Raw genomic sequence first — 24,916 nt, forward strand, 5'->3', positions numbered from 1 at the left:
GATATGCACTATTTGACTCGACTGAATATTATCACAAGTACAGTGTTAATCATAATGAACACAGAACTTTCTTCGGGGTTAAAAAAAAAAAAAAAATCCCTTTAATCCTGCCATAGACACATTTCTATTCACGAGACTGTCAGCCCGCCCCTGCAGCCTGGCTGCCTTCCCTTTCGCTGTCAAGCCAAGTCCTCAAATCTAATTTGAATGCTAATTATTTTGGTCAGTTTATAAACTATAGATCAGACCCGGGCCTATTTTTTGAGGAGCTCGAAGAGTCCCCCCCCCAGAGAATTTGAATCACCTTGACTTCCATCTTGACTTCTTTCATTATACAACAGATGACCCATCATATATTCCTCTTCTTCACTGGCTTATTTCTTGTTGCCAGCGATCAGCTAGGAAGGAAAAAAAAAAAAAAAGCCACATCTTTTTATCTTCATTCTGCCGCTTCTTCGGCCCCATTTCTGCCCCCCGATCGCTTGCCAGCTGCTTTCTATGCTTTACCCAATGGATCGTGCCACGTCTTCAGAACTGACAATTCTCACTTGTTTTACCCTGCATCTCTCAATACCCTTTATTCTTCCAAAACAAAAATCTCCTGCATTAAGAAACTAATAAGGACGCCTTTGTGCTCAGTTTACGAAAAATAAAATTCGCTACATTTTTTATATCGTTGCCCATAAAGAAAAAGGAACTACCTGGACGACGATTACGATCTCTTGTGAAATATGATTTTCATTAAGTTTTTTTTCTTCTCCAGCATATATAAACAACAGTAAATATTTCACTACATCTCTATTACACAGATTCGGTTATGAGCCACACTAACTTCTCTTTTAAGCTGCAGGGCTGTTGTTCCGCAGCAGAAATATAACAGAAATTTAAAAACTGAAAACAGTTTGCTTACACACCTGAAATACCGCAGAATTTAAACTAAGATTAAAAGCGACAAAATACCAAGGTGCTAGTGACCTTTCTATGAACACATGCTTACAGATGAGATGCTTAGCAGCTACTGTACCCAATTAACAGAGGGGTTATGTAAAACATTTCTCCCCCCTATAGCAAGTTTAATGCTGATGACATTGTTAATATCCACAAAGGACATTATCTTCTCAGAGAGAACATGCTGAGATCCGTTTAACACAGTACAACAGAAGCATACCATCTTTCTACTGTCTAGCGTGCCATGGTAAATTCAATCGAAGGCTCCAGCCCCCAGACGAGGCCTGTGGAGAATTTTCTTTTTCCTAATGCCATTATCTCTCCTTTCTGGTGTCGGGATGCATAAACAAAACAAAAAAACAAACAAAAAAAAAAGTCATTGGAGGTGCATTGTTCCTGATAATTGCTCTCAGACCTCCAGATAAGGCGTCTACGTGACAGGACACTCCAAGAAGGGACCATCGCTGCTCCAAACGCATCGTGCGCATTCAGGAGCCCTCAGAGAGACCCAAGACACCTACAAGGTGCCATCTGGCCACTGTGTGCTTTGATTTCTTTTTGTTTTGATAAAGAACAATCTGCACCCTTTCATCGACCGTGGTATATTTAAAGATGACATTCAGCCTCCGCCATTGTGTCGCCTGTGATGATGTAGCACGGCCGTTGTTCGGCGAGTAGGAGGACTTTGATGAAAAGTCTGCGCCCAATATAAAGGTATTTATTAAAATGCAGGCAGTTCAGCGCATTTCTGCGCAGGATGGGCGGGAGGGGACCTGAACGAGCCGGTTAATCAAAAGTTAATTGTATAATTTTCATGCAGATGAGGGCCACGTGTATGCGAATCCCAGCCCTGCAATTATTTAAATAAATAAATAAAGAAGCACTATCAAAATGCACTGGGACTCTGAGGCTGGTAAACAATCAGCTGAAGTTTAATTTGAGGTAAACAAAGTGAAGATACACGAGGGGTCTCAAAAGGAGAAACTAAGGTTAGATTAAAATTTGAAACGTTACAGATACAAGGAACCACATTCGAGCCACGAACCTCACAATTAATTGCTGCAAGCACCATTTGGAAATCATCTGAAGTCTGGGGAAAGGACAGGACGTTTATAGAATGACTCCAGAATAAAAGAAAATTAGACTTTAGCCCATGGCCTGAACTGTTAAACATGCATTTATCAAGACACAGCACAAGTGAAAGGTGTTATGCCAGATTCCTGTCTATGACAGTAAACCACTTTCTGAAACAAAAGCCCAAACTCTACAGAGATGTTCTTAAAGCCAATCATGTCACCTGCTTAAAACTTTACAGCCTTTTTGTTTAGCATGGAAAGACTTAATACTGTGTATGCGAAGGCTGTTAATAGAGTAAAGCATTAATACAGACGAGTAGGTTTTTTTTTCCAGTTTATTTTAGCATCAGTGGGAAAAGAGTGTCTGCAATTTTATCTGGAACATTTACTGGCTGTTTTTATATAAAAACCTGAGTATGAATTACATAAACACCTCTGAAATATACATATAAAAGCCTATCAAGCTGAAATCTAATCTGCGAAAACTTGCTGCATTTAAAAATCAAATTAAAACTACATAGCAACTAAAAACTACGTGGAAAATGGGCAAAATGCAGTTGGCCGGGGGTTTAACGTAAATTGCAGCTATGAATATTAAAATGGAAGAAAGGTTCAAATGGCAAATCCTGATTTTTAAAATGCAAAAAAAAATAAGCTTTAATTACGTGCCAATTTAGCGCTCTTTGATAATATTCACATACCCCTTAAGTGACTTCACTGATTGGTCTGGTAGTGCGCATGCAACTACAGATTAACAATACTGGTTTTGACAAGTCTTTCCCCGAGCGACCAAGAATCACGATTCATAGCCCCAATGCACAATTCTATTAGGGTGAATTTAGTCTATGGGGCTTTGTTTGAAATGAATTCTCATTTTTGTGTCGGTCTCCTGCAGTTCTTAATTTTTAATATCTACTGTGAAATTACATTTATAAAAAATAAAAAAAAAAATCAGAAAAGTCACTAGGAAGACAAATGAATGCCAAAGTTTAACCACGGTCTAATTAGACAACTGCGAATCTTATCAATGTCAAAGCAAAAGGCTTTCATCTTTGTTTAGAATGGTATCAAACACTGAACATTCTGGATAGAGAATTTCTTACCCAGGTATTTGAAGGAGTGGGCAGGATTAAAAACTTAAGCAATAGACATTTTCACGAAAATATATATTGAACACCCAGTGCTTTTTATATGAAACACAAAAAAAACCCAGCAGATTAGCCATTTTTTTAAATAATCCTTTAAAATTTCTCCCATTTGCGAGTAACTTACCGGCAGCTGACAATTACACAAAACAATGTAATGCTGCTCTTAAAAAAAGTAAAAACCTACCAACATATATACAAAAGCGAAAAAGATAAAAAGCATCTGAAAGCGCAGCAATGAAAGCAGTCACAGCCAAAGGACGCTTTACATGTAAGACTATATTAAACGAAAAGCGGAACCTCAGATCAAAAAGGTCACTTTCGTCTTGTGCGTCTCACTGGTCTGGCTTCTGTGACACTCGGGGCCTCAGGCTTTGCTGGAGACTTTCTTCTTCCACGGGCTGCACTTTTCACTTTGCCACCATCTGCCGAAAAGGAGGCCCGAAACACAATAAAAACTCCCGTTGGGTTTAATTACCTTATCAGCCCATTTGGTGACAAAAAAAGTGCTTAGGCCTTAATGTGATCCCATTTCAAGATAGTGGATCTTCTAAAGGCATGCAGTCCTAAGACTGCTGAGAATAGTTTCTGTTTACTAGATTAGTAATTAACAGAAGTATTTATAATGTAATAAGACCCCACAACTGCAATGGGCTGGTGCCCTGAGTTATTCCTTGTCTTGTGCCCATAAGATTCTGGGATATTATTCGGATCCCTATAACACTGCATAGGAGTAAGTGGGTAAGGGAATGGATGGATGACGCACCCCATATACAACTCACCACTTGGTTCTGTTACGCTGGCGTTTCCTCTGCCTGGCTCTCTCTCATTGGATACGGGTTCTGCTTCCATGCGCTGCACTACCCTTCTCCTGCTCCTTCCAACAGGCTTTGGGGTTTCTACCTTTTGAGATCCTTCCAGCTTTTCTGTAGTTTTCACTGCCTTCTTCGCAGGGCCTCTCTGTCGCCGAACTGGACTCGTCGCAGGCCGATTCTCTTCCAAGCGAGCAGCCTTGCCTCTCACCCTTTTCGTGGTTGAAAGTCTACTTGGGGATTCTGCGGAGGCCTCTTCCAAATGCTCGACTGGCTCGTCGCGGGCAACCTTCCGCTTCGCGCCTCTTTTCGGCGCAATAACATCCTTAGCGGCAGGTTCCTTACCTTTTGAGCTTTTCAATGGTGTAGTTGACTGCGCAGGCCTGATCTGGTCAGATACAGTGGGCTCTGAACACACTGTGCTTGGCTTTTTCGCCCCTCTTCCTCGACGGGGCTTTGTTGACGGTTCAGTGGTTTTTTCAGCTGACATGTCCACAATTTCTCTGCCCGCTACACCGGACCTTTTCTTAGAGCCTGGTAACTCTGTTACATCTTGGCTGTCAGGTATCTCCAAATCCCACTTTGCTGTTGTCTTTGAAACAACCCTTTTCACCGCAGCTTTGATGGCAACCGTTTGTTCCACTGCTGATTTCTTATCAGCTTTGTTGGCTTTAGAACCTTGAGGGGCAGCTTTTCCTCTTCTGGTTGTGCTCTTTTCATTTTCAATGACAAGGTTATCCAGCCCCGGGGATTCGTTTGGCGGAACCGTAGATTCCAGCTTGGAAGGTAGAGGAGCGGCAACACAAACGCTGGCAGTTCCAGCGCCTGCAATCGGATTATTTTTACGTGACCCTCTGGTGTTCCTGATGGACTTCATTCCAACTTTAGTGGAGGATGCATCGGGTTGAATGAGCTTCTCTTCCTGAAGCGCTTCCCGGGTATCTAGCATTTTCCTTCCACGACCAGGTCTTGGTGAGTGGACAGAAGAAGCAGTCATTGCAGTGGCAGTGGGGCCACCCCGGCACATTCTTTTAGCCGGCAACACAACAGGTGACGGCTGCTTCGCCTCCTTCACAAGGGTCTTTGCCGGCCTCCCACGGCGAGGTTTCACGATAGGACTAGCCGGCTCTTCAGCTACAGTAACCTTGTCCTCTGCAGCTCCTGGCACAGGTTTTGCTCTTCTTCCTCGAGTGGTTTTAACTGGAGTTGCAACAGCAGGTGTAAGAGCCTCTTCCCCTAGAGTTGACGGCAGGCCTCGCCGGGTCTGCCTGCCTCTTTTTGATTTGACCTCAGAAATATTAGGCTCAGCAGCTCTTATTGCTGGATCACGTTTTGAGTCAGCAGATTTATCTTCAGCTGGAATGTCATTTTTTTTACATCTTCTAACAGCTTTTTTAGATGTTTTGCTTTGGCTTCCAGGCAATTCCAAAGGTTCTTCAAAGGCCACCTTTGCTTCTGGAAATAAGAGTCAGTTTTAAAACATAGCAGCTCACTACATGGATTTCAGATTTTCATCATTTATTACTCAAATTCTAAATTAACACAGAATCTATTAAGTTGTGCCAGGCATGGTTTGTAATGCAGCTTATAGGTAATTTGCATAAATTGTTAAACATGCTACTTTCTTCACAAGTTTATCAAACTAATCAAGGAAATACTGTCTTGTAGTTGAAGTTTGTTACTGGTCAACATCCACAGAAGAGTGCCCGAGTTATTCCAAGCTCTAGAGTCTGCTTGATTTCGCCTTAATTTCTGTGAATGCAGAATCTCGACATCTTGCACTGAAATTGTCGATGGTTCTTTATTTCGATATACTTTTGGCTATAGCTTGTGAAGACTGCTCCCATGCATAAATGAAGGGAACTACAAAGAATCCAAGGAATCTGTAGCAAGGATATTAAAATTAAGGTTGTTGGCAGTTCCTTATCTTAAAAGGGAATTAACTCTTGTTCGACCAAGTTGTAAAGCTGAAAATCACACCAGGAAGTTGCACTTGAACAGCTGACATTACGGGCACTGACTGGAGTTCGTGATGTGAAAGCTTCAAAACTTCCCAACTTTTCCCAAATATTACTGCAACGGGCAATGCTTGTGAGGCACTGCATTATAATAGCTTTGTTATGTAAATGTTTTTTTTTAAAACCGTGTCAAACGCTGCCTAGGAGGCTGACCTGGAAGCCAAACCCTAAATCCTTCAGTTATCTTGCTTTGTAGCCTAAACCTACTTCCCCCATAAATTGAATAATCAGTTACTCATTGTCAGATATCGACACCAGGATACTTGTCTGAATAGTTAATTACTAATGAAAAAAAATTGCCCAGCCTAGTTTAGACTACACTAGCTATAAAACTGACCCACAACAGCTCATACTTAAACATAAGATCAACTGACATACAGTATACTCACCGGCAGAAGTAAATATTTCCCCATTCATTGAAGGGCATGGATTGGTACAAACCTTTGATGGGGAGAAAAAAATGTAGTTTTAATACTGAGACAGTCATGAACTTAAATGCAGAATCATAGTGCTATCAACAGTGCGCTCTGAACATATCTCAATTTGGAACTTGATTTATTACTTGGAATGCAATAGAATTACCCTTACATGTTCAGAGATATGACACTTGCTAATAATCCTGGCAACTGGTACTTCTGGTTCTTGCATAAGCTCCTGCAATCCAGTATAATCTTCAATTGCAATGGTCCCTCTTATCTTGGGCGACTTCATGAGTTTGGCAATTCCAAATTTGTTTTCAACTGGCTTCCCTTTTTGCTTGGGAGTCCTCATCAGTCGCTTCAATCCAACCATGTCTTCAACAGGTTCATTCTTCTGCTTGGGAGTCCTCATCAGTCGCTTCAATCCAACCATGTCTTCAACAGGTTCATTCTTCTGCTTGGGAGTCCTCATAATTCTCTTCAATCCAACCATGTCTTCAACAGGTTCATTCTTCTGCTTGGGAGTCCTCATAATTCTCTTCAATCCAACCATGTCTTGAACAGGTTCATTCTTTTGTTTGGGAGTCTGCAACAGCTGCTTCACCCCAAACGAACCCTCAACTGGTTTATTCGTCTGCTTTGGAGTCCTCATCAACCGTTTCAATCCGACCATGTCGTCGACAGGCTCGTTCTTTCGCTTTGCGGTTCGCATCAGTTGTTTGACACCAGTTGTAAAGACTTGTGGCTCAGCTTTCACCTTGGGAGTTATTCTCTGAACTCCAACAATGTCTATCGGTTGACCCTTGACCTTAGGGGTTTTCAGCAGCTCCTTTACACCAATTAAACTCACTTCTTCAGATACTTTTGGTTGCTTGGGTGTTTTCAGTAGTCTTTTAATGCCTGTAAGATCTTCCTTCTGCATGGCCTTCTGTTTTGGAGTCTTCATAAGTCTCTTAACTCCTGTTAAAGGCATCTCTGGTTCAGGCTTTTGTTTTGGGGTTACCACCATCCTCTCCAGGACAAGATCGCGTTGTTCAGTATGTTCAGAAGAAATCACATCTGAAGTTGCCTTCTGCTGTACAGAATCACTGCATGTAAAGCTGCACTCCTGATCATCTGTGAGGAGCCTGACAACAGCTTCACTGTTGTAACATCCTCGCTTTACAGTGCTGTCAGCACTTAATGGTGAGACTACCATTTCTCCTGCAAACATAAAACAGTTTCACAGCATCAATAACGAAACAAGAGCTAATGAATGACTTTACATATTCTGAAGAATTGCACATAAAACCAAAACCTTTTCCATAAACTATTCCCACTATCCAGAATTTCCCAGCAAGGATAAATTCTGATGAAAACTACAGGATCTTCACCATTTTTCAAACGTCATACCAGACGTTACAGACTAAAGTTGTATTCAGGCCAGAACACCAATTCTAATCACCTACCTGTTTCCTCAGGGGTGTTCATTACAGAAGCTTCAGACAAAGGGACATCCTGTGAAGTTTTGGGGCTGTGGGATTTGCCACAATTGGCCCTCTTCTGTCTTGTGTTCATAGGGGTACTGAATATCTCTGCAATGCCTATAAAAGGAAATCAACCTTCTCAAGTCACTAAGACACTTCAAGTAATGTAAAATCACCCAAATGTAATATCTACAAAAGCGCAAGATGTCGCCAAAAAAAATAAAACCTGTTACACACACCTGTTAAATCTTCATTCATATTCATGCTTTCCTTCGTTAATGCAGTGTTGCGGACAAAGTTTGGTGCACAACCTGTAGGCAATACAGTCTTGGCATGGGCTTTCCCAACAACAATCGTAGCTGGCGATTCAGCATGGCCCGTACTGAAATGTCCTTTGAGTTTCTGAATAGGAGTCTTAGGGGGCTGGGGACAAATAATTAGAGGAAAATCATATCACAAGAAAGCAGACATCAAAACCGAGGCATCCATTTTTGGCTACTGATATTTAGAAATAAAATTTCCAAAATGCAACTTCAGACCTCTTACCTTCGGTTTTTGTTTCATGGTTCTGACAGCTTTTCTTCTTGAGATTCGTTTCTTGGATGTGATTTCAGTCTGGGCTTTGGTGGTGCCAAATTTAACAATATCAGCCCAGGAACTCACTACTGCATAAGAAACACATATTGTCACAATTAACATGAGATACTTAACATGCCATGAAAACTAGCCGTCTTCATACTATTAAATATCTTGCAAACCTTTCAAATTGGCCTGAGAAGCTCCACTTCGCCTTAAACGCATTAATTCAAGGGCACTCCTCCTCGCACTTCTGGGGGTTGCCTTTGCAGACTTGAGGCTCACTCTCCTCAGCAGGACAGATGGAGTTATAGAGACAGAACTGTTTGAAGCAAAACTTTCTGGAGCAGCCGTATCCTGATCAGCTACAGGTGAAGGAGTTTCAATTCGCGATATTGAAAACCTGCCTCGTACAATGGGTGTTTGGCTTGCTGAGGCATCATTTATGGATATTTCAGCAGACAGAGATTCTCCTTCAGGAGAGGTGGTTTTGGGTGAACATTTTGAACCAGCAGAAGACGATTCTCTCCTACGTGGAGTAGTAGTCTTACCCAAGACTGAAACAGGAGTCTGTGGCTGAAAGGCAGGGGACTTCAAGCCTTTTGACGTCAGAGGGTTCTCTTTCGAAGGGGACCTGCGTCTACTTGGAGATTGATCGACGGTTTTGGAAGACCTCCGGCTTGGAGATTTCTCTTTTTCCTTGGACGGCATACCAGGTTTCACCTTAGGGGATTTTGTCTTTCCTGGAGATGGGGTTTTACTCTTTGCAGCAGGTGTTTTCTTAGCAGGAGAAGGGGTCCTACTTGTAGACCCAGCTTTGGAAGAAGCTCTCATCCTTGGGCTTGAAGCCTTGGGTTTTTCTGAACTTGACTTTTCAGAAGGCAGCTCCTGTGAGGTTCAGAAGTTTGACAGTGAATGAACGATTCAAGTTGTTAAATTTAGTAGGTAAAAACAAACAAAATCCAGCAACAACAACTCACCTGAATCAAACCAATAACGGATGCTCTTCTTAAGACAGGGTGTTTTTTCAATACAGACAAGCTGCGTCTACCTGGTGTGGCCCCTTTGCGCAGGGGAGAGTTTGGAGGAAGCCGCTTGTCAAACAGCTCAGGACTCAACTGCCCACCAAATGAGACTCTCTTCCTTTTCATCAAAGGCACAGGCAAATCACCTAGGTCCCCACTCTTACGTTTCTTATGACGGCCTGACTGACCACCTATAAAGACGAATATTCAAAGAAGAACCTAATGAGTTTAACTATTACAGCTGCAATCAAACTCACATGAGCAGGACCAGCAAGTATAACAGAAGTAGTCTTCATTTAAAATTTGTGCTGAATGTAAAAAAAAAAAACATCAGCAGAGGATTTCAAACTGCATGAATAGAAAGGAATAATCATACATATGTGGGCACCCATTAAAAAGGCTCCTAGTCTGCCCCCAACACGTGTCATGCCAGTTTCCTCCAAATACTCCGGGTTCCTCCCAGTCTAAAAATTTAGCTGACTGGCATCTCTAGTTTGTGCCCTGTCATGTGCCCTGTCATGAAGTGGCATCTTCTCTTGGGTGAGGCCTATGCTGCCTGTGATATGTTCCAGTTCTTCATAACACTGTATTGATTATGTGGCTGTGCAATGAATAGGTAATATGCTTTGTACTTCTCACACTGCGCACAACACAGTTTAAGTTCAACTGTTTACCTTCGTTTTCCCCACAAGATGGTGCTGCTGTTTCAAGTACACTCAAAGCTTGAAGTTTTCCTGCTGTTGTCCTGGGTGAGGTCCTCTTACTGGAAACTACTGTGGCTCTTGGGGACTTCTCTTTAACCTCGACTGACTGTCCATTTGTCTTCTTGGCTTGATTTGGGGTACAGACAAAAGGACGACCTGGTGAGCGAGGCCCACCTTCTCCTCCTGCTGGGGAATGAGCTTCCTTGCTTCGCCTTGTTTTAGGCGTCACAGACTTACTGATGGTACAATCTTCCAGCACAGAAGTACCCTGAGAAAGGACATGTTGAGCTACTTCTGCAGCAGTGAATTTCTGAGGTGTGCTGATGTGATTTTTCTTCTGAGAGACAGGGGTCAGCTGATCCTCCGAGACGGCAGCTGTCAGCTGCTTTGCAGGAGACTTCATCGAACGTCTGACTTTTGGCGTCACCTGAACTGGAGTCACAACTTGTTCAATGGCATCTTGCAACTTCTGAGTGGGACTCTGTAAGTCTTCTCTCCCTGGCGTTATCGTCATACTCCGTCCAGATTTTGGGGTTACATCAGCACCAGAGGCACTGGCAGGTTTATCCAATGATGCATTCCGAGGCACCACTTCCATTTTGGAGTCACGTCTTGAACAAGGGGTCTTGGGCTGTTCAGATTTCCGTGGCAACTTCTCAGAGAGACTTTGCTTTGTCATTTCATAAAGTTCACTGAAGGGTGAAAGAACCTCCTTTGCTGTTGATATGCTTTGGTCCAGGCTGGTAACAAAGGCCTGTTTTCCCACAGCCTCATCACTGTCACCCACACTGGCCAGGACCATATTTGTTCCATCTTTCAAACAAGTTTGTTCTACATAGGAAAGAAAAAATACAGTTAAATTAGCACAACTCAGACATCCACTAACTTAACATCAAGCTTTTAATATCTATGGGTACCGAATAATTTTCCTCTACTCAACTTTCCTCACATACATGAGCACAGTGTATGCAACACAAATTCAGTACAAATCAATAGCATGCATAGCTCATCACACACGTTCACCACAGAGTCAAGTAGGTTTTATTGTCATTTCAATCATACACACAGTATATAGAGAAATGAGATAACGTTCCTCCAGGACCATGGTGCAACACAGAGCAGGACAAAGACAGAGCAACAAAAGACAAAGAGAAACAAATACAATGTTTTCTGGGTGCCCTGGGCACAAACCTGGAGTTTGTGGATATTTTCCTTTTTCTCCTGACACCGAAGCATCAGCCTCTCTCACTTGATGTTCCTGTAGAACCTTAACACAAACATGTTAAGGCAAAGGGAACAATGCGTGACATGAGTTAACCTGACAATTTTCACTGCCACCAAGAACAGAGTTGCACCCAACCCGTACTGCAAACTGGCACTTTTCTGGCACTGCAGAAGTATGTACGCCACACCAGAGCCGTAACCTTGCTGACATGGCCCTGTTACTAGCAGGGCTGAAAGTGTGACCTGGTTGCATTTGCACCATCTGACTGGTTTCTCATTGCATTTCAAACAATGTTCGCCGCATGGATTATGTAAAAAGAAAAGCGCATATTCTATACATTATTCATTTATAGTAGTACTGCATATCAAGATGCATTCCCAAAAACTTGGAACTTGAAACCACCCACTTAAAGTACTATAGAACTGATTAGACTGGATTCATGATGCAATATTCTGCGGGCCTTTGATCTGTGCATTGAGACTCACAGACATGCTAGCAGAAATTAGCACACAATAAAAAAACAAGAACAATTGCAGATAGTAAATCATGATCTACACTGGCAAAGCCTTTACCGGAGCTAGGATACACCATCCATAACATTACACTCCATCTGTACGAGCCCAAAAAGAAAGTGTCCTTCGAAGACAAAATGAAGAAGTTACCTGCAGAGTTTCACTTTTCCGTTTGGCCGGTGGTATGTTCTTCTTTGGCGTCGGCTCTGGAGGACATTCAAACCTGGAAGCAAGTTAGGTGAAAACGAGAAGTTATTTATTGGTCCTTAAATGATTTAGCGCATCGCCCAAATTAAAAACTTGAAGTCATTTTATTCCACCAGACAAGACAACCCGGGGCTACCAAAGACGGAGGCTCTGATATATAAAACTATTATGCCTAGAAGCCCAAGAGGATATCAGTGTTTAAAATTACAGCGGCTAAAACAATGAACCAAAAGTAGCAGCATTTGTAACTTCTTTTGAGTAAAATGACAGGGAGAGAAACATGATCTCGTTATCCAGATAATAGTAAAACAAGCCAAGTAGCCTGAAAGAATCAGCCAAAACCAAGAATGACAAAGCAAAGAAACCAGATGAATATTTTGGTGTTACAATACCATTCACCAGAGTACCAGAGCCTTAAACTAGATAAAAGGATATGGCACCTTAGCATTAATGTTACACCAAAGCACTCGGGTAAAACTGAAGAATGATGTATAATGAAAGGAAACATAAAAGCCAGCAGAACTAAAAGCATTCCTAAGTAACCCATCTCCTCAACCAAAAAGTGCTGTAATAATCACCAGAGGGCTTGCTACTGGCATAGTATAGTACAAGTTTTGACTGTAAACACTTTAGGATTGTCTACAGTACAGGCAAAGGGTAGTAACTGGAACAGATGTCATGGTTTCACAGTGAGGGGAGAGATGCATACACTGCGTTAAAGGTAAAATATCTATAGGTAAACTCTTATTTGCTTACCCATCAGGGTAAGTATAACTATGCAAGCACATGTACCCCGAGGAATAATGACTTGATAAACAATAGGCAAACATTATCGGTCACCTGAAGCAACGGTCGATAATCGTGATTATGTCTCCATGTTTCAAACGTTCAGACTGCTGTATAGGCTTTCCATTTATAAGAGTTGGATTAACAGAGCTGAGATTTGTTAAAATGACCTGGGGGACAGAGGAAGAGATAGTCAGGGTCACCATAACCGTCGACACGTGGATACTTTAAACTTGACTGAGCACAAAGGATACCTCTTTATTTTCATTTAACTCAATGCGACAGTGCTCCTTGGACACCTGAGGCAGCTGGATCCTGATGTCACACTCGGGTTTCCTGCAAAGCACATGCAGATTCTCTCATATCAGTAACAAACCAGGCATGCCATACCATAAAGTAAAGGGTTCAGGTGGAAGGACTCACCTCCCAAACAAGCATGCCGCCGTGAGAGGGAACTCGGTGCCATCTCCTCCGCTCCTTTTGATCACCACTATCTTCCCATGAAGAGGCATGTCGTGCTTTACTTACCTGGTCTAAACAGGTAGAGACAAGCCCCGCTGTCATTATCTGGGTTACTGTACTACGTCAGACTGCTAGTTTGTCAAGTGAGCAACAGGTTACCGAAAAGTACACACCGAACCAGTAATAGAAACGGTCGGTCTGTCCGGTCAACCAACATAACCAGTGCTGGGCCCAAGTTACTTATCAATTCGCTACTCCAGTCTAACTAGGCTTAAAATGAAAAACCGCTACCTCTCAGCCAGAAAAGGAGTAGATTAACACCAGCTCCTGGTTAAGGAACTCGTTCTAAGGTGTTTCTAGTTAGCAACTGCTCGGTTTCTCAGCCATTCTAATCGACTAACTAGCTATAGTAAGTAAACGGTAAAAGCTAGCGATCGGCAGATGACCACACGTGCTGTACTCGCTAAATGCTTTGCTGGTGCAATTCGATGCGAACACCCTTCTTTACTAAAGCTGAAATCATAATTTATCTGTTAAAAAAAACACTCCAGCAACGATGCTCACACGATTCGTACCGACGGTTTAAATATTTCTGCGCAGTCTAACCGCACAGCACTGCAACTGATAATACGTTTGGTGTTTTGGCTAAAATGTAGTGTTTCTTTGGCACATTGTGATATCAGAGTAGCTCTTAAACTGGCAGGTCTATCATCCGTGCGGCAAATCGGCGGGAAAGCCAATTTTCTTGTAAACAGCCCGAGTAGGCATCACTTAAAATCGGATAATTCGACAAGACAGAAACCTACCTGTAGACTATCTTTTAAAACGTGTTTAAAATGACGTGTTTTCCATCGACGTCCAGAAGATACGTCTTTACTTCGGATGAGCGCTAACAAAAACAAGTTACATTTAGATACTGCGACTTCCCAAATCGGCTATTTCCTAAACCTAGAAGGTATGGCAATCAACAGACTAAAGGGGTCTGACATGTGCGAGGGGAACTACGCCTGCGTATTCCTGCGCCACAATTCATTAATATTCCCCGAATCAATGTAATTATAGTCACTAAAATACATTAAACCAATTAACGCACAGTCTAGTCTTGAAAAACGCCGGCAACGGATAGATCTCGAAATATTTTTTGGAAGACAAGTTTTAAATGCATGGAACTATCTTGTTTTAAATGTCGCGGAGTGACATTAAGGCAAATGACGAATCATTTGAAATTCCGCGCGAAGAGCGGCGATTGGCTGTAAGTATAATACATACAATGAAGCGCGCGGGGACGCTACGCACTGTCGAGGCCAATCGGATTGGAAGCTGAACGGAGCCCCAAGGAAGCTTGATCATGTGATTCAGTTTTTGTTTCGGTAAATGGTAAGTTATATAAATAAAACGTGTCATTTAAAGAATACAGCCTAGAGTTATATATTATTCGTCGTCACTACATCCTACTGTTTGTGAAGATGACTATTTTCCTACCGAAAAGTTTCCCAAAAACAGAATGCAATAAGCAGGAACAGTCGACAAAGTTTCACAGCAAATACAAGCGTTTTTCTCCAATGTATTTAATATTGCATGTACAAAGACACTGTAAATCTAATGACATCCGACGACAACGTAAAAAGTGAGCAAAATAGAACAGTAAACATTTTGCTGCAGCCAAAATCAGCAATGCAAATATTATCTGAAACATAACCGTGATCTGGAACTTTCGCCGAAATCAGCTTTGCGTTGGTTAACAGCTACAGTGAACGTCTCTTAGAAAGTAGATATTTTTAGAAATGTAAAAAAAAAAGAGAAAATGATCAAAGCAGAGTCAGCGACGTATAGGTATCCTCTTCATAACCCATAGTACGAACAAAAAAAACACCATTTCTATGAACTGTTGTATTTTATGGCTGGCATTTCGTTCACTTGGAGTAAGAATGCCAGTAAACAGTTAAATTCATTTAGAAAAACAAATGGTTTTGTGAAGAGGGACTGGCCCGGAGCGCCGTATATTCCATGTGCCGAATCATGTTTGCATCTCGGGTTTCGCTTGCGCTTGTGCTTCTCCCCCCGTTTGGTATAATAATCACATAATTCAGCTTTTGCGTTTCTGCTACAAATATGTGCATCGGCTGAAGTCACTCGGTGACCAATATCGTTTGATCAGAAACACATTTTCCGACCAATTTTCGGGCATTGCTTCATGCGACCTCACAAATGTTAACATAAACACAACGGTTTAGAAACACAGATATACCTAGGAGCTGTATAACTTAATTCTGGCTGCCTTGCATTATAATAAAATATGTACAAATTAACATTTTCATAAATAAATGTTCCATTTTCGTGCTCAGGAGATCCATCTGTATGTACAGTTATACCCAAGTATCCTACTAACTAAATGTAAGTAACATACTTAAACAGTTTTAAATATCTCTGCTTACCTACAGCGCCGATTTTCTATTCCTCTCGCATTTTATCTTTAACTGTTGCTTTTACACTAAATGTGTAAAATGTGTGTGCACACATTTTTACTAACTGAAAATGCATAACTATGTATTTTATGTTCTACATTTAATCAGAATGTGTATCGAAATTAAAAATTGTCAACCAGGAAAGGTAACGGCTTTGCTTATGTTTGGCATTAAAACAACAAACAACGAATCTTGCCTTTTCAAGCAGAATCTTCCAACTGAATCCTAAATTGCCCCAACACAAATAAAACTGAAAGGAAATCAAAAACGCAATATCATGTTGTGCGAAACCGTAAATAAATACATTTACAATACCTACATCATAAAAATTACATTTGTAGTAAATTTGCTTTGAAATAAATCTGGCATAATCAAATTTTAAAGCATGATAAACAAAACAAATAGACAATAAAAGCAAATGGTAATGTTTTATACAAAGACTACAGTGACAAAGGGTGTATAATGACTGCATTGCAAAATAACATTTACATTTTCAATTTTTTTTGTGCTTTTACAACTTTTATCAATTGAAGAACATAAGTCGGCCTATGACACAGTATGATACAATTTGTAATGCATTTAAGGTACATTAATAACAAGTGCATAGCAAAATATATGATCATTTAATCCAGTTAAGAAAAAATACATCTTGACCAACTGGCATTTTTTAATTAACAAAAAAACAAACAAAAAAAAAACCAAAATAAAACTGAACAACTCAAAGGGTTTAAGGCAGATTCCTTCATTTGAAATTGGCATAGTCAGAGAAAATGTCAACAAAGTCCTGTACCACTCTGTAGCAGAAGTCGTATTGTTCCTGTGAATGGAAACAAAGGGGCGATCTGTCAGTACATGTCAGGCTAGCTGGCGGACAGCACCTCAGAGGTTCCCCTGTTTCTGTTCTTAGCTGCGTATCAGGCACTTTTACTTCAGAAATTTACATCAAATGAACATCGCTGTATGGTTTTCTGCACCTTTAACCCCCGCCCTTGAGAACCTGCAAATCTGCATGCACTGACCCAGCACATATCTGTGACCCATCACCACGAAATGAGTGAGTGAAATTCTACCAGTGCGACTTAAGACTCATTTCGTGGCGATGGGTCACATTTGCTAAAACTGAGGAACATCATTGTCTTTTGGACCATTACAGGCTCTCTACCAGGAATTAATTAAGACAAGTTGCACTGATCTTCAGTGGTCTCTTCAGCTGATCATGCCCTACATTGATTCAATCCACTCGGCTCCCCAAAAGGAATTCCCAAAAAAGGGTCTCAGGTGCTCGTGCACTGCCAGCTCACGAGGCCCCTCCCCCTCCAGGGCTCTCCGCACCGGGCTACGTACCACAGTCTGCACCATGTGTGGTCTCTGCATCCTCAAGCTCTTTACAGTCTGAAACACATCCAGCAGGCCCTCAGCCTTGACCCGCTCCAGGATGTTGCTCAGTGCGATGAACGTACCCGTGCGGCCGGCCCCGGCACTGTGGATGGTAAGAATGACACACTGCATTCAGTGAAACAGAACTGGAGCCCGTTATCTCCTGCCTGAATATCCCGACTGGCCAATGAGAAATACTCAGAACTCATTTGGTTGCAAGTACGTAGAAACATAGCAGATTTTTTTGAGATTCGGTGCCAAAGTACATAACAATGTCACAAGAAGTAAAGGAGAAACACTTGATAGAAGGATAAGAATACAAGAAGAATATACGGTGCAAGACGTGTTAAAACAAATTAACAGTTCAAGAACCATAAACTAAACTACTGCAAAAACAGTAAGTAAATAAAAAAGAAGGACGAACATTTTAGTGCAAGTTGAAGCAATATCAGAAGTCTGCCATGTTGGGTAAGGGAAGGAGGGAAATTGTCCCTGGGTGACGAATAACCGAGGTACTAAGCGAGTTTATTTAGGAGCTGGATGGCTGTAGGGAAGAAGTTGTTGAGATGGTGTGAGGTTCGGATCATGATCACTTGAACCTCCTCTCTGATGGCAGTTTGGTGGAGAGGCGACTGCCTGGGTGGGTGGGATCGGCAGCAATCTTCCCAGCTCTCGTCTTTGCTGTGGCGGTGAGCAGCTCTTCTAGTGTTGGCAGCTGACGGCGTGTGATTTTCCTCAGCTGAGTAGACCACACGCTGTAAGCTGGTCATGGAGAGGGTGGAGGCAGCAGGAAACCAGATGGATGAATGGACTTCACGACACTCTCAATGATGGCAGAGTAGAAGCAGGATGCATTGGGATATGTTGAGCTTCTTGAGTTGGTGTAGGAAGAGCAGCCTTTTCTGGGCTTTTTGGTGATGGAGGTGATTTGCATGTCCCAGTTCAATGTTCTGGTGATGCGGGTACTTAGGAATTTGAATGATTTGACCATAGAAATGACCTGGCTATTAATTAGTAGGGGGAGACAGGCAGGGGGTTGGCTATGAAAGTCAACTCTTATTTCCACCCTCTTGACCACTTCGTGTTACAGGTTGTTGCTGGCACACCATGCGACCAGATGGCCCACTTCTCTGCGATAGGAGGTCCTATCATTAATGCAGATAAGTCCCTCTACAGTAGTCTGCGAACTTTAACATATTACAGACTCATCTGCAGAGATATAGTCATATGTGTAAAGTTAAAATGCTGCTAGTTATCTGTCAGGCAGCTGGTAATCCACTGACAGATGAAGGTCCAGCTAATTCAGTCAGATTGCTGCGGAGAAGCGATGGGCCAATATTACTGAAGGCTGAGCTGAAGTCTACAAACAGGATCCTGACATGTGTGTTGGGGGAGCGCAAATGTCAGAGAATGAAGGGGAGGGACAGTGTAACTGCATCCTCCACTGGATGATTTGTTCTGGGAGCAGAAGTTCAAGGAGAGAAGTCTGCGATGGACGTGAGATAGACCAGCATCAGGCATTCAAAGAGCTACTGGTCTGTAGTGGTTTAGTACAGTGATCTTGTCTCTTGGGAACTGGGACCCCCATGCGGGGAGTTATGGAAGATTCCATCATCAGTTAACCAGCACGCCTGCTCCTCATCCCCTGCCGTGGAAGCTCTTCTGTCGCTCAGCATCTTTACTTTCAGTGACTGAAATGTCTAACGACAAGGTCTTCCATTTTGCACAGAATCATGGGATGGAGACCCAAAGCAACAGATTCCGCGATGTTCATGAGCTCCTCGCGGGTAAAGGTAATTCTTGAAGCCGACGTAAAACACGCATTTATCGCACAAAGCGAACACAAGGATGGGAGCACCTAGAACCGCGGCTCCAACCGGAACCGGGTCTTCTACATGAAAAAGCGAATCATGTAGGCGATCAGTAAGGTGCTTTAGGCATAAATACCGTGTCATATACACAAGTGGGCATGAGAATCTGCCCATCCGTCTATCTTCCATAATCATGGCGGGTCTGGAGCCTAAGCCAGGAAACACAGGCAGAAGATCGGATGCCAGCCCAGCACTGGGGCACTCACACACACCCGAAAAGGCAATCTGTGGACACCAAAGCATGTGTTTTTGGGTTTCATGAGGAATCGGGAGCACAGGGAACCCAGGGAGAACATGCAGCTTTCACACACACAGAACCGGGTGTGGGAATGGAACAGCAGGCGTGAGGTCACAGGGTTACCAGTGCACCGACCTTTTCAGAATACACAAGGAGGAAAGCACAGAAACAGCTTGAAGCACGGTAAAAATCTCAGGCCTCTATGTGGGTTTTTTAAGTCTCTGATAACAGTTCAAGGGAAGGGAAAAACTTAATTGGTCCAGGTGGGGGAACAATTATCTCCACAAAACTCTTACGTCCGTCCATCCATCCATCCATCCATCCATCCATCCATCCATCCATGCATTATGTGCTCTTGCAAAATACTTTAACCAGACCAACAACCCCAATCATACATAAACACTTTGTGTTGTGACTCGGAACATAAGCATCTCAGCTATACCCCATGACTCAGATTACAGCTTTCAGTTTCCGTTTTATTTTTTTAAATAACGACAGATTGTCCTTTCACTGATCGTTTAATAGTTTTACATACAAAATAAAGGGCAATCCACTAATATGCCTGAGGGAAATTAAAGTAGTCTTGTGATTTTCTTTAACTTTGGGTTGAGTCTGTTATTAAAGCACTTGGAGAATTTAAATTAATTTATATACGTCCCTATGGATGTGAGACATCTTTAAATGCTTCTCTGGAGTCAGTAATGAACAGGTAAAATAGGGTAGTAACACAACTCTCGCTATTAGTGTACTGAATCTAATTAAATGAAGGTTTAAACCATTTCACGTATATTTAACACTGACTCTGAACCAAAGAAGCTTATTAATCTCACGAGGCAGCATAGCGTAGTGTTCGGAAGTCTGTAGGTATAGCTCTGATTGTGCATGGCGGCTGAGGAAAATCACCCCTCGTGACCAGAATAACTGACACCCCTGGCCCTTCTCAGACGCCTCACACCTTCTGTCACTGTCACTACACCACCTGAATCAACCGTGGATTTGAGTCACACATGGGCTGCCGATCTGAGTCAAACCGTATTTAACTATTTAAAGTAACAAAGGACTTTACACCATCTGCCAAATCAACACCTTTACCAATTATAGAAAGTTAAGGCCCATCTAATGTATTTGCATATATTTTCATAAAATAGCTAATGACCTTTGTCTGTATCGGCACTGGCAAATCCCCTGACAAGTACTGGACATATATCTTTCTTAAATTTGGCTTGCTTTTAATTAGTTTACGATTTTAGTTATTTGTTATGTAGTTTCCATTAATATTGAGTTGCTTTTGCATTTGGCCTCAAACTCAAATCCCTTTCAGCTCAAATCTACGGTTGACTCAGGTCCTGTAGTGCCTGGCACCTCTACGGGCACCTATGGTGACGGAAGTGGGCGTTACCTGCAGTGCACGATGATGGGGTGATTGCCAGACTGCTGCTGCTGCTTCTGAACCGCGGCGATGATCTCGATCATGCCCTTGCCTTCGGCGGGGATGCCGATCTCCGGCCAGCCGTGGAAGTGAAAGTGACGGACGAGGCGCGTCTGCTTGTCCTGTGGGTGAACGTGGGAGGCAGGGTGCTCACTGACACTGCGCCGGGGGGCTGTAATGCCTTTCTACGGCTCTTATGTTGTCACAATCACTTTCACCCCAAAATCCGGTTATGGTTTCACATTAGCTCAGTGTTGTTATTTTAAATAAAAAATAGCAGTCCCCACTGTTTTGAAAGTGTCTTGTTCTCTCGATGGTGGGATGGTGACCAGGGGTTTCAGAAAGTAGGATTTCTTGCTTAGCCAGATAACTTGCCAGATTTAGGGTGATTCAGTTTAAATGGACCTTATCTTTCTCCACTTACATTTAGCCCAGACCACCTTAAATCCGACAATGCAGGATAAGCATGTAAACCTGCATTTTGAAACGGGCCCCTAACCTGTAACTGTGAGAAAGCTTTACACTACACAGTCATTGGTTAACGTTTGGCCATAGCCTGTAAGGGCTTCTCTGTCCATCGGCATTTTCTTCTCTGCTGAGGGAAGACTCACCGGGTTGTAGGTGAGCACCAGATCCCTCAGACTGAAGGTGTCGCAGTGGGTGTCACTTTTGATTTCCACCGCATAGTCCCCATAGGTGACGCTGTGCTCTGGGGGCCAGTACTGGAAGCACTTATCCTGGGGGGGAGAATGAGAGCTTCCTAACTCACAGAAGCGTCATTTTATAAATGTGAATCAAGACTGTAGAGTAATTAGCGGTACTGCCTGGATTCAGGTGTTGATTTATATAGTGATTTTTCTCCTCACTTTATTGACAATATAGATCAGGGGTCACCGACCTTTTTGAAACTGTGAGCTACTTCAAAGGTACTGAGCCATACGAACGGCTGCCAGTTTGAAGCGTCCTCCTAAATTTATCTAAACTTCATGTATAATAAACATGTTTTAAATGCTTTTTTTTTTAGATGCTGTCATTTTCAAATCTATATAAACGCAAATGTGATTAAAGAAGAATAGCAACTGGATAAAATTTAATTTTAGACGCTGCTCACTGGTGAGTTGTGCTATTTTCAGAACAGGTCCACGGTGACTCATGTGGTCCTTGGGGGCAGCCTGGTGCCCGCAGGCACCATGTTGGTGACCCCCCGATATAGATGTATAGTTGAGTCCATCCATCCATTCTCACAATACAGTACAATACAAAATGTAATTTTTAAAACATTAAGGCATTTTCAGTTTTGGTTTCCACCTCCAAAACGGAGGTTAACACTCTGAAGAGTTCGCCTGACCTGTCCTCTTGTAGGGTATATCACAGACCCAAGGTGACATGACCATACCTGCTCTCGCTCCTGCAGCTCGGTCAGCATGACGATGGAGTGACTCTTCCACTCCCAAACCATCCTCCAGAAGTCCTCCACCGTGCTGGACAGGGGCCCCTGGGTGGCGATGAAATAGTCCTTCTGCCTGTAGCCCTGGGGGAGGGGAATCACACACCAAAACCATGTGGTACCCATGCAGTGTGCTTATGGGATCAACTATCAGATTAGCAGAGCAGGCTTCTGAGAAGAAAAATCACAGTTACGATTTCCCAGAATGCACTGCAGCCTCAAAAACAGTACTTTACATGAATGACTCTCGAGACATTTCTGAAGTATGGAGTATAAAGGCGTCCATTAAGCTTTAAGATTGAAAGCGGTACAACATTGATGTCTGTCTGTTCTGCTCCATGGGACGATGGAGTGGAACCGTCCTGCTGGTTTCAGCTAAACTAGTACAGAAAAGTATCCAAACCATGGGAGAACCAAAGTGTGAGGAATCTTACTGGTGGACTCACACAACCTCAGATCGCCGTGGTAACTGAGGTGAGCAGCACTTATACCCCCCGTCTGGAGCAAATGAACTACATTTGCTAATAAAAACGGCCATTAAAACAGTGATAACAGCTCCCTCAAAGGAGAGCAGGAAGAGCAGCCCACTCCCGTCTGAACCTAGAGCCAACAGCGTCCAGATAAGGGGGAGGCAGGACAGGGCAGGGTGAAACATGCCCTTGGCACACAGGCTGCGTGCAAACACACAAATGAATCATTACGTCCCTCTAGAAACAGGAGATCGGCCTGTCGATCGAGAACCAGCAACCTCATGGTTACTGAGAAAAGTCCAGCCAAAGCTCTGGCCCTTCATACACACACACACACACACACACACACACACACACACACAGGAGTCGGAGAGGTGACACTGAATACCTACATCTATGAATGATGCATTTATGTAATCGGTGTATTCCTGGCCCCGTTTCATGGACAGAATTACTCTGTTGAAGTCATCTGTGAATTAAAAGAAGGTTGGGATTTACTTTCATTTCTGTACAGCGATCCACACGATTGCAATGGAACTGCAGAGAGATACAGGCTCCCAGCCACTGTGCGTGAACATAAACACACACCATACTTCACATTTAAAGAAGAATTTTCAGTTGTCATATTTTTGATAAGAACTGTCACATCAGCTATTCCCGTCTCTTGGTGATATTGATTTACTATTAATAAAGATTCTTCCCCATTTTTGGCAGTTTGGAAAACTGCCCCCCCCTTATGTATGTGCTGCAAGCTACTGGCCTCATTCCCCACTAGGTGCTACGAGTGTAACATGCTAAGAAACAGGTGTTAGTTGCTAAATTCCGCCAGCAGAGGGCAGCGATGAACAATGAGTGAGAGCGATCCGTCGGTATCATTGTGAACTGATTTGCGTTCTCTTCCTCGCAGACGACTGATGGCACGCAAGTGAAAATGAAACTGGCACATATTTCTCTGAATGGTGCTTCCCTCTGAAGGCCCACATTTATGAACAGAGCTTCTGCACTAACTTACCACTATGTGCTATGTAATCTTTGTAATGATTGCCCCAGATGGTTCTTGGATACGGTACTCACAGGGAATAATCTGAAGTACCCGGTTCTTCTTCATGTTGACTGGAAGGTTCCCCGTCCTCATGTTCTCCTTCATTATCCTCATGTTTGTCAGTTTCTGTGCAGGAAGTCACTCAAGTTAATGGCTGGTGTTTAAAAAAAAAAACAAAAAGCCTGCCTTTCTTGCTGAGAGTTTTGATCATAACTCTATAACAAACACTGCTAAGATACATTCACATAAGAAAAAAATGATTAGCTAATTTTGGGAGAGACAAGCAGGATTTATGAAATCACAGGTAGGGGGCGCTCTCAGTGATCCGTTAAAGTGATATGGAAAGCAGCGTGGTTAACCGCCAATGAAGCCCCTCCCCCAGCCAGCGGTCACCCTCACCTTGAACTCCTCCTCCAGCCCTATCCTGTCAAATGGCGTCGACGTGCTGTGCAGCTTCTGCAGGTGGCCCTCCAGGGACGACACGTCTAGCTCTGTGTCCCCATACAGGTAATACTCTAGGAGGGCTTGGTATATGAAGGCGTACTGCATCTGTGAGTCGGGACCCCACACAGAACCGGGTCAGAAACCGTTTGCTGACAAAGCAGCACATTTCCCTTCTGTTCTGTCAGTCATTCTGCGGTTTGTCTTTCAGCAAACGCAGTCTTTGGTCTCTGAGAATGAACCATGTGTGAACCTTGCTGTGATACCCTCAAGATAACAGTGCATAACTCTGAGCAAAAACAGACCCCTGGATGTGCAGGCAGTTGACGAACGCGCGTGTCCCGGCATGTCGAGCAGGAGGGCGGTACTAACATCCGTCTGCACTAGCTGGGAACGCTGGTCCCGTATCCGGGAGACAAAGCCAAAGACGTCCACCTTCTGCTCATCGTGCATCATGTCTATCATGGCGTCGATGACGATGAAGGTCCCAGTCCGACCCACACCAGCGCTGCAGAGAGACAAATGGAGGGCGGGTTGCTTCAAGGTGATGAACGTGACCAATGTGTGAACCAGAAACATTTCCGTATCATACTTCAGACTAGAGTTTCCCAACCCAGTCCGCGGGGACGCTGAGACAGTCCACGTTTTCGTACCCTCCCAGCTCCCAGAGAATCAAGAGCACCAAGTACCTGGTACAGGTATGCTGGGAGGGAACGAAAATGTGGGCTGTCTGGGGTCCCTGAGGACTGGGTAGG

General features: G+C 43.1%; 2 protein-coding genes across 3 annotated transcripts in view; both read right to left on the bottom strand.

Moving 5' to 3' along the window:
- Nucleotides 1-1,859: 1,859 nt before the first annotated feature.
- mki67 (marker of proliferation Ki-67) lies at nucleotides 1,860-14,572 on the bottom strand. 2 transcript variants are annotated; one of them, XM_048987007.1, is made up of 17 exons: nucleotides 14,475-14,572; nucleotides 14,188-14,270; nucleotides 13,343-13,452; nucleotides 13,174-13,255; nucleotides 12,974-13,089; nucleotides 12,077-12,149; nucleotides 11,381-11,456; nucleotides 10,160-11,020; nucleotides 9,441-9,676; nucleotides 8,643-9,348; nucleotides 8,431-8,549; nucleotides 8,124-8,307; nucleotides 7,867-8,001; nucleotides 6,588-7,621; nucleotides 6,389-6,440; nucleotides 3,952-5,436; nucleotides 1,860-3,594 (listed from the first exon to the last, which is right to left on the bottom strand). In XM_048987007.1, the coding sequence occupies exons 3-17, from the start codon at nucleotides 13,429-13,431 to the stop codon at nucleotides 3,485-3,487; spliced, it is 5,358 nt and encodes a 1,785-aa protein (XP_048842964.1). In that variant the 5' UTR covers nucleotides 13,432-13,452; nucleotides 14,188-14,270; nucleotides 14,475-14,572; the 3' UTR covers nucleotides 1,860-3,484. The 2 variants fall into 2 exon arrangements, with proteins under 2 accessions (XP_048842964.1, XP_048842963.1); XM_048987006.1 differs by lacking the exon at nucleotides 14,475-14,572 and having other exon boundaries at nucleotides 14,188-14,461.
- Nucleotides 14,573-14,933: 361 nt separating this feature from the next.
- Nucleotides 14,934-24,916, bottom strand: part of ptprea (protein tyrosine phosphatase receptor type Ea) — a 30,335-nt gene continuing 20,352 nt past the window's right edge. Inside the window, 9 exon segments of the mRNA XM_048987008.1 lie at nucleotides 14,934-16,663; nucleotides 17,191-17,326; nucleotides 20,732-20,883; nucleotides 21,373-21,498; nucleotides 22,158-22,292; nucleotides 23,071-23,147; nucleotides 23,753-23,846; nucleotides 24,120-24,269; nucleotides 24,534-24,669. Coding sequence (XP_048842965.1) covers nucleotides 16,589-16,663; nucleotides 17,191-17,326; nucleotides 20,732-20,883; nucleotides 21,373-21,498; nucleotides 22,158-22,292; nucleotides 23,071-23,147; nucleotides 23,753-23,846; nucleotides 24,120-24,269; nucleotides 24,534-24,669 — 1,081 coding nt within the window. The 3' untranslated portion in view covers nucleotides 14,934-16,588.

This window comes from Brienomyrus brachyistius, chromosome 20, assembly GCF_023856365.1.
Source record: "Brienomyrus brachyistius isolate T26 chromosome 20, BBRACH_0.4, whole genome shotgun sequence".
NCBI classification, from domain to species: Eukaryota; Metazoa; Chordata; class Actinopteri; order Osteoglossiformes; family Mormyridae; genus Brienomyrus; species Brienomyrus brachyistius.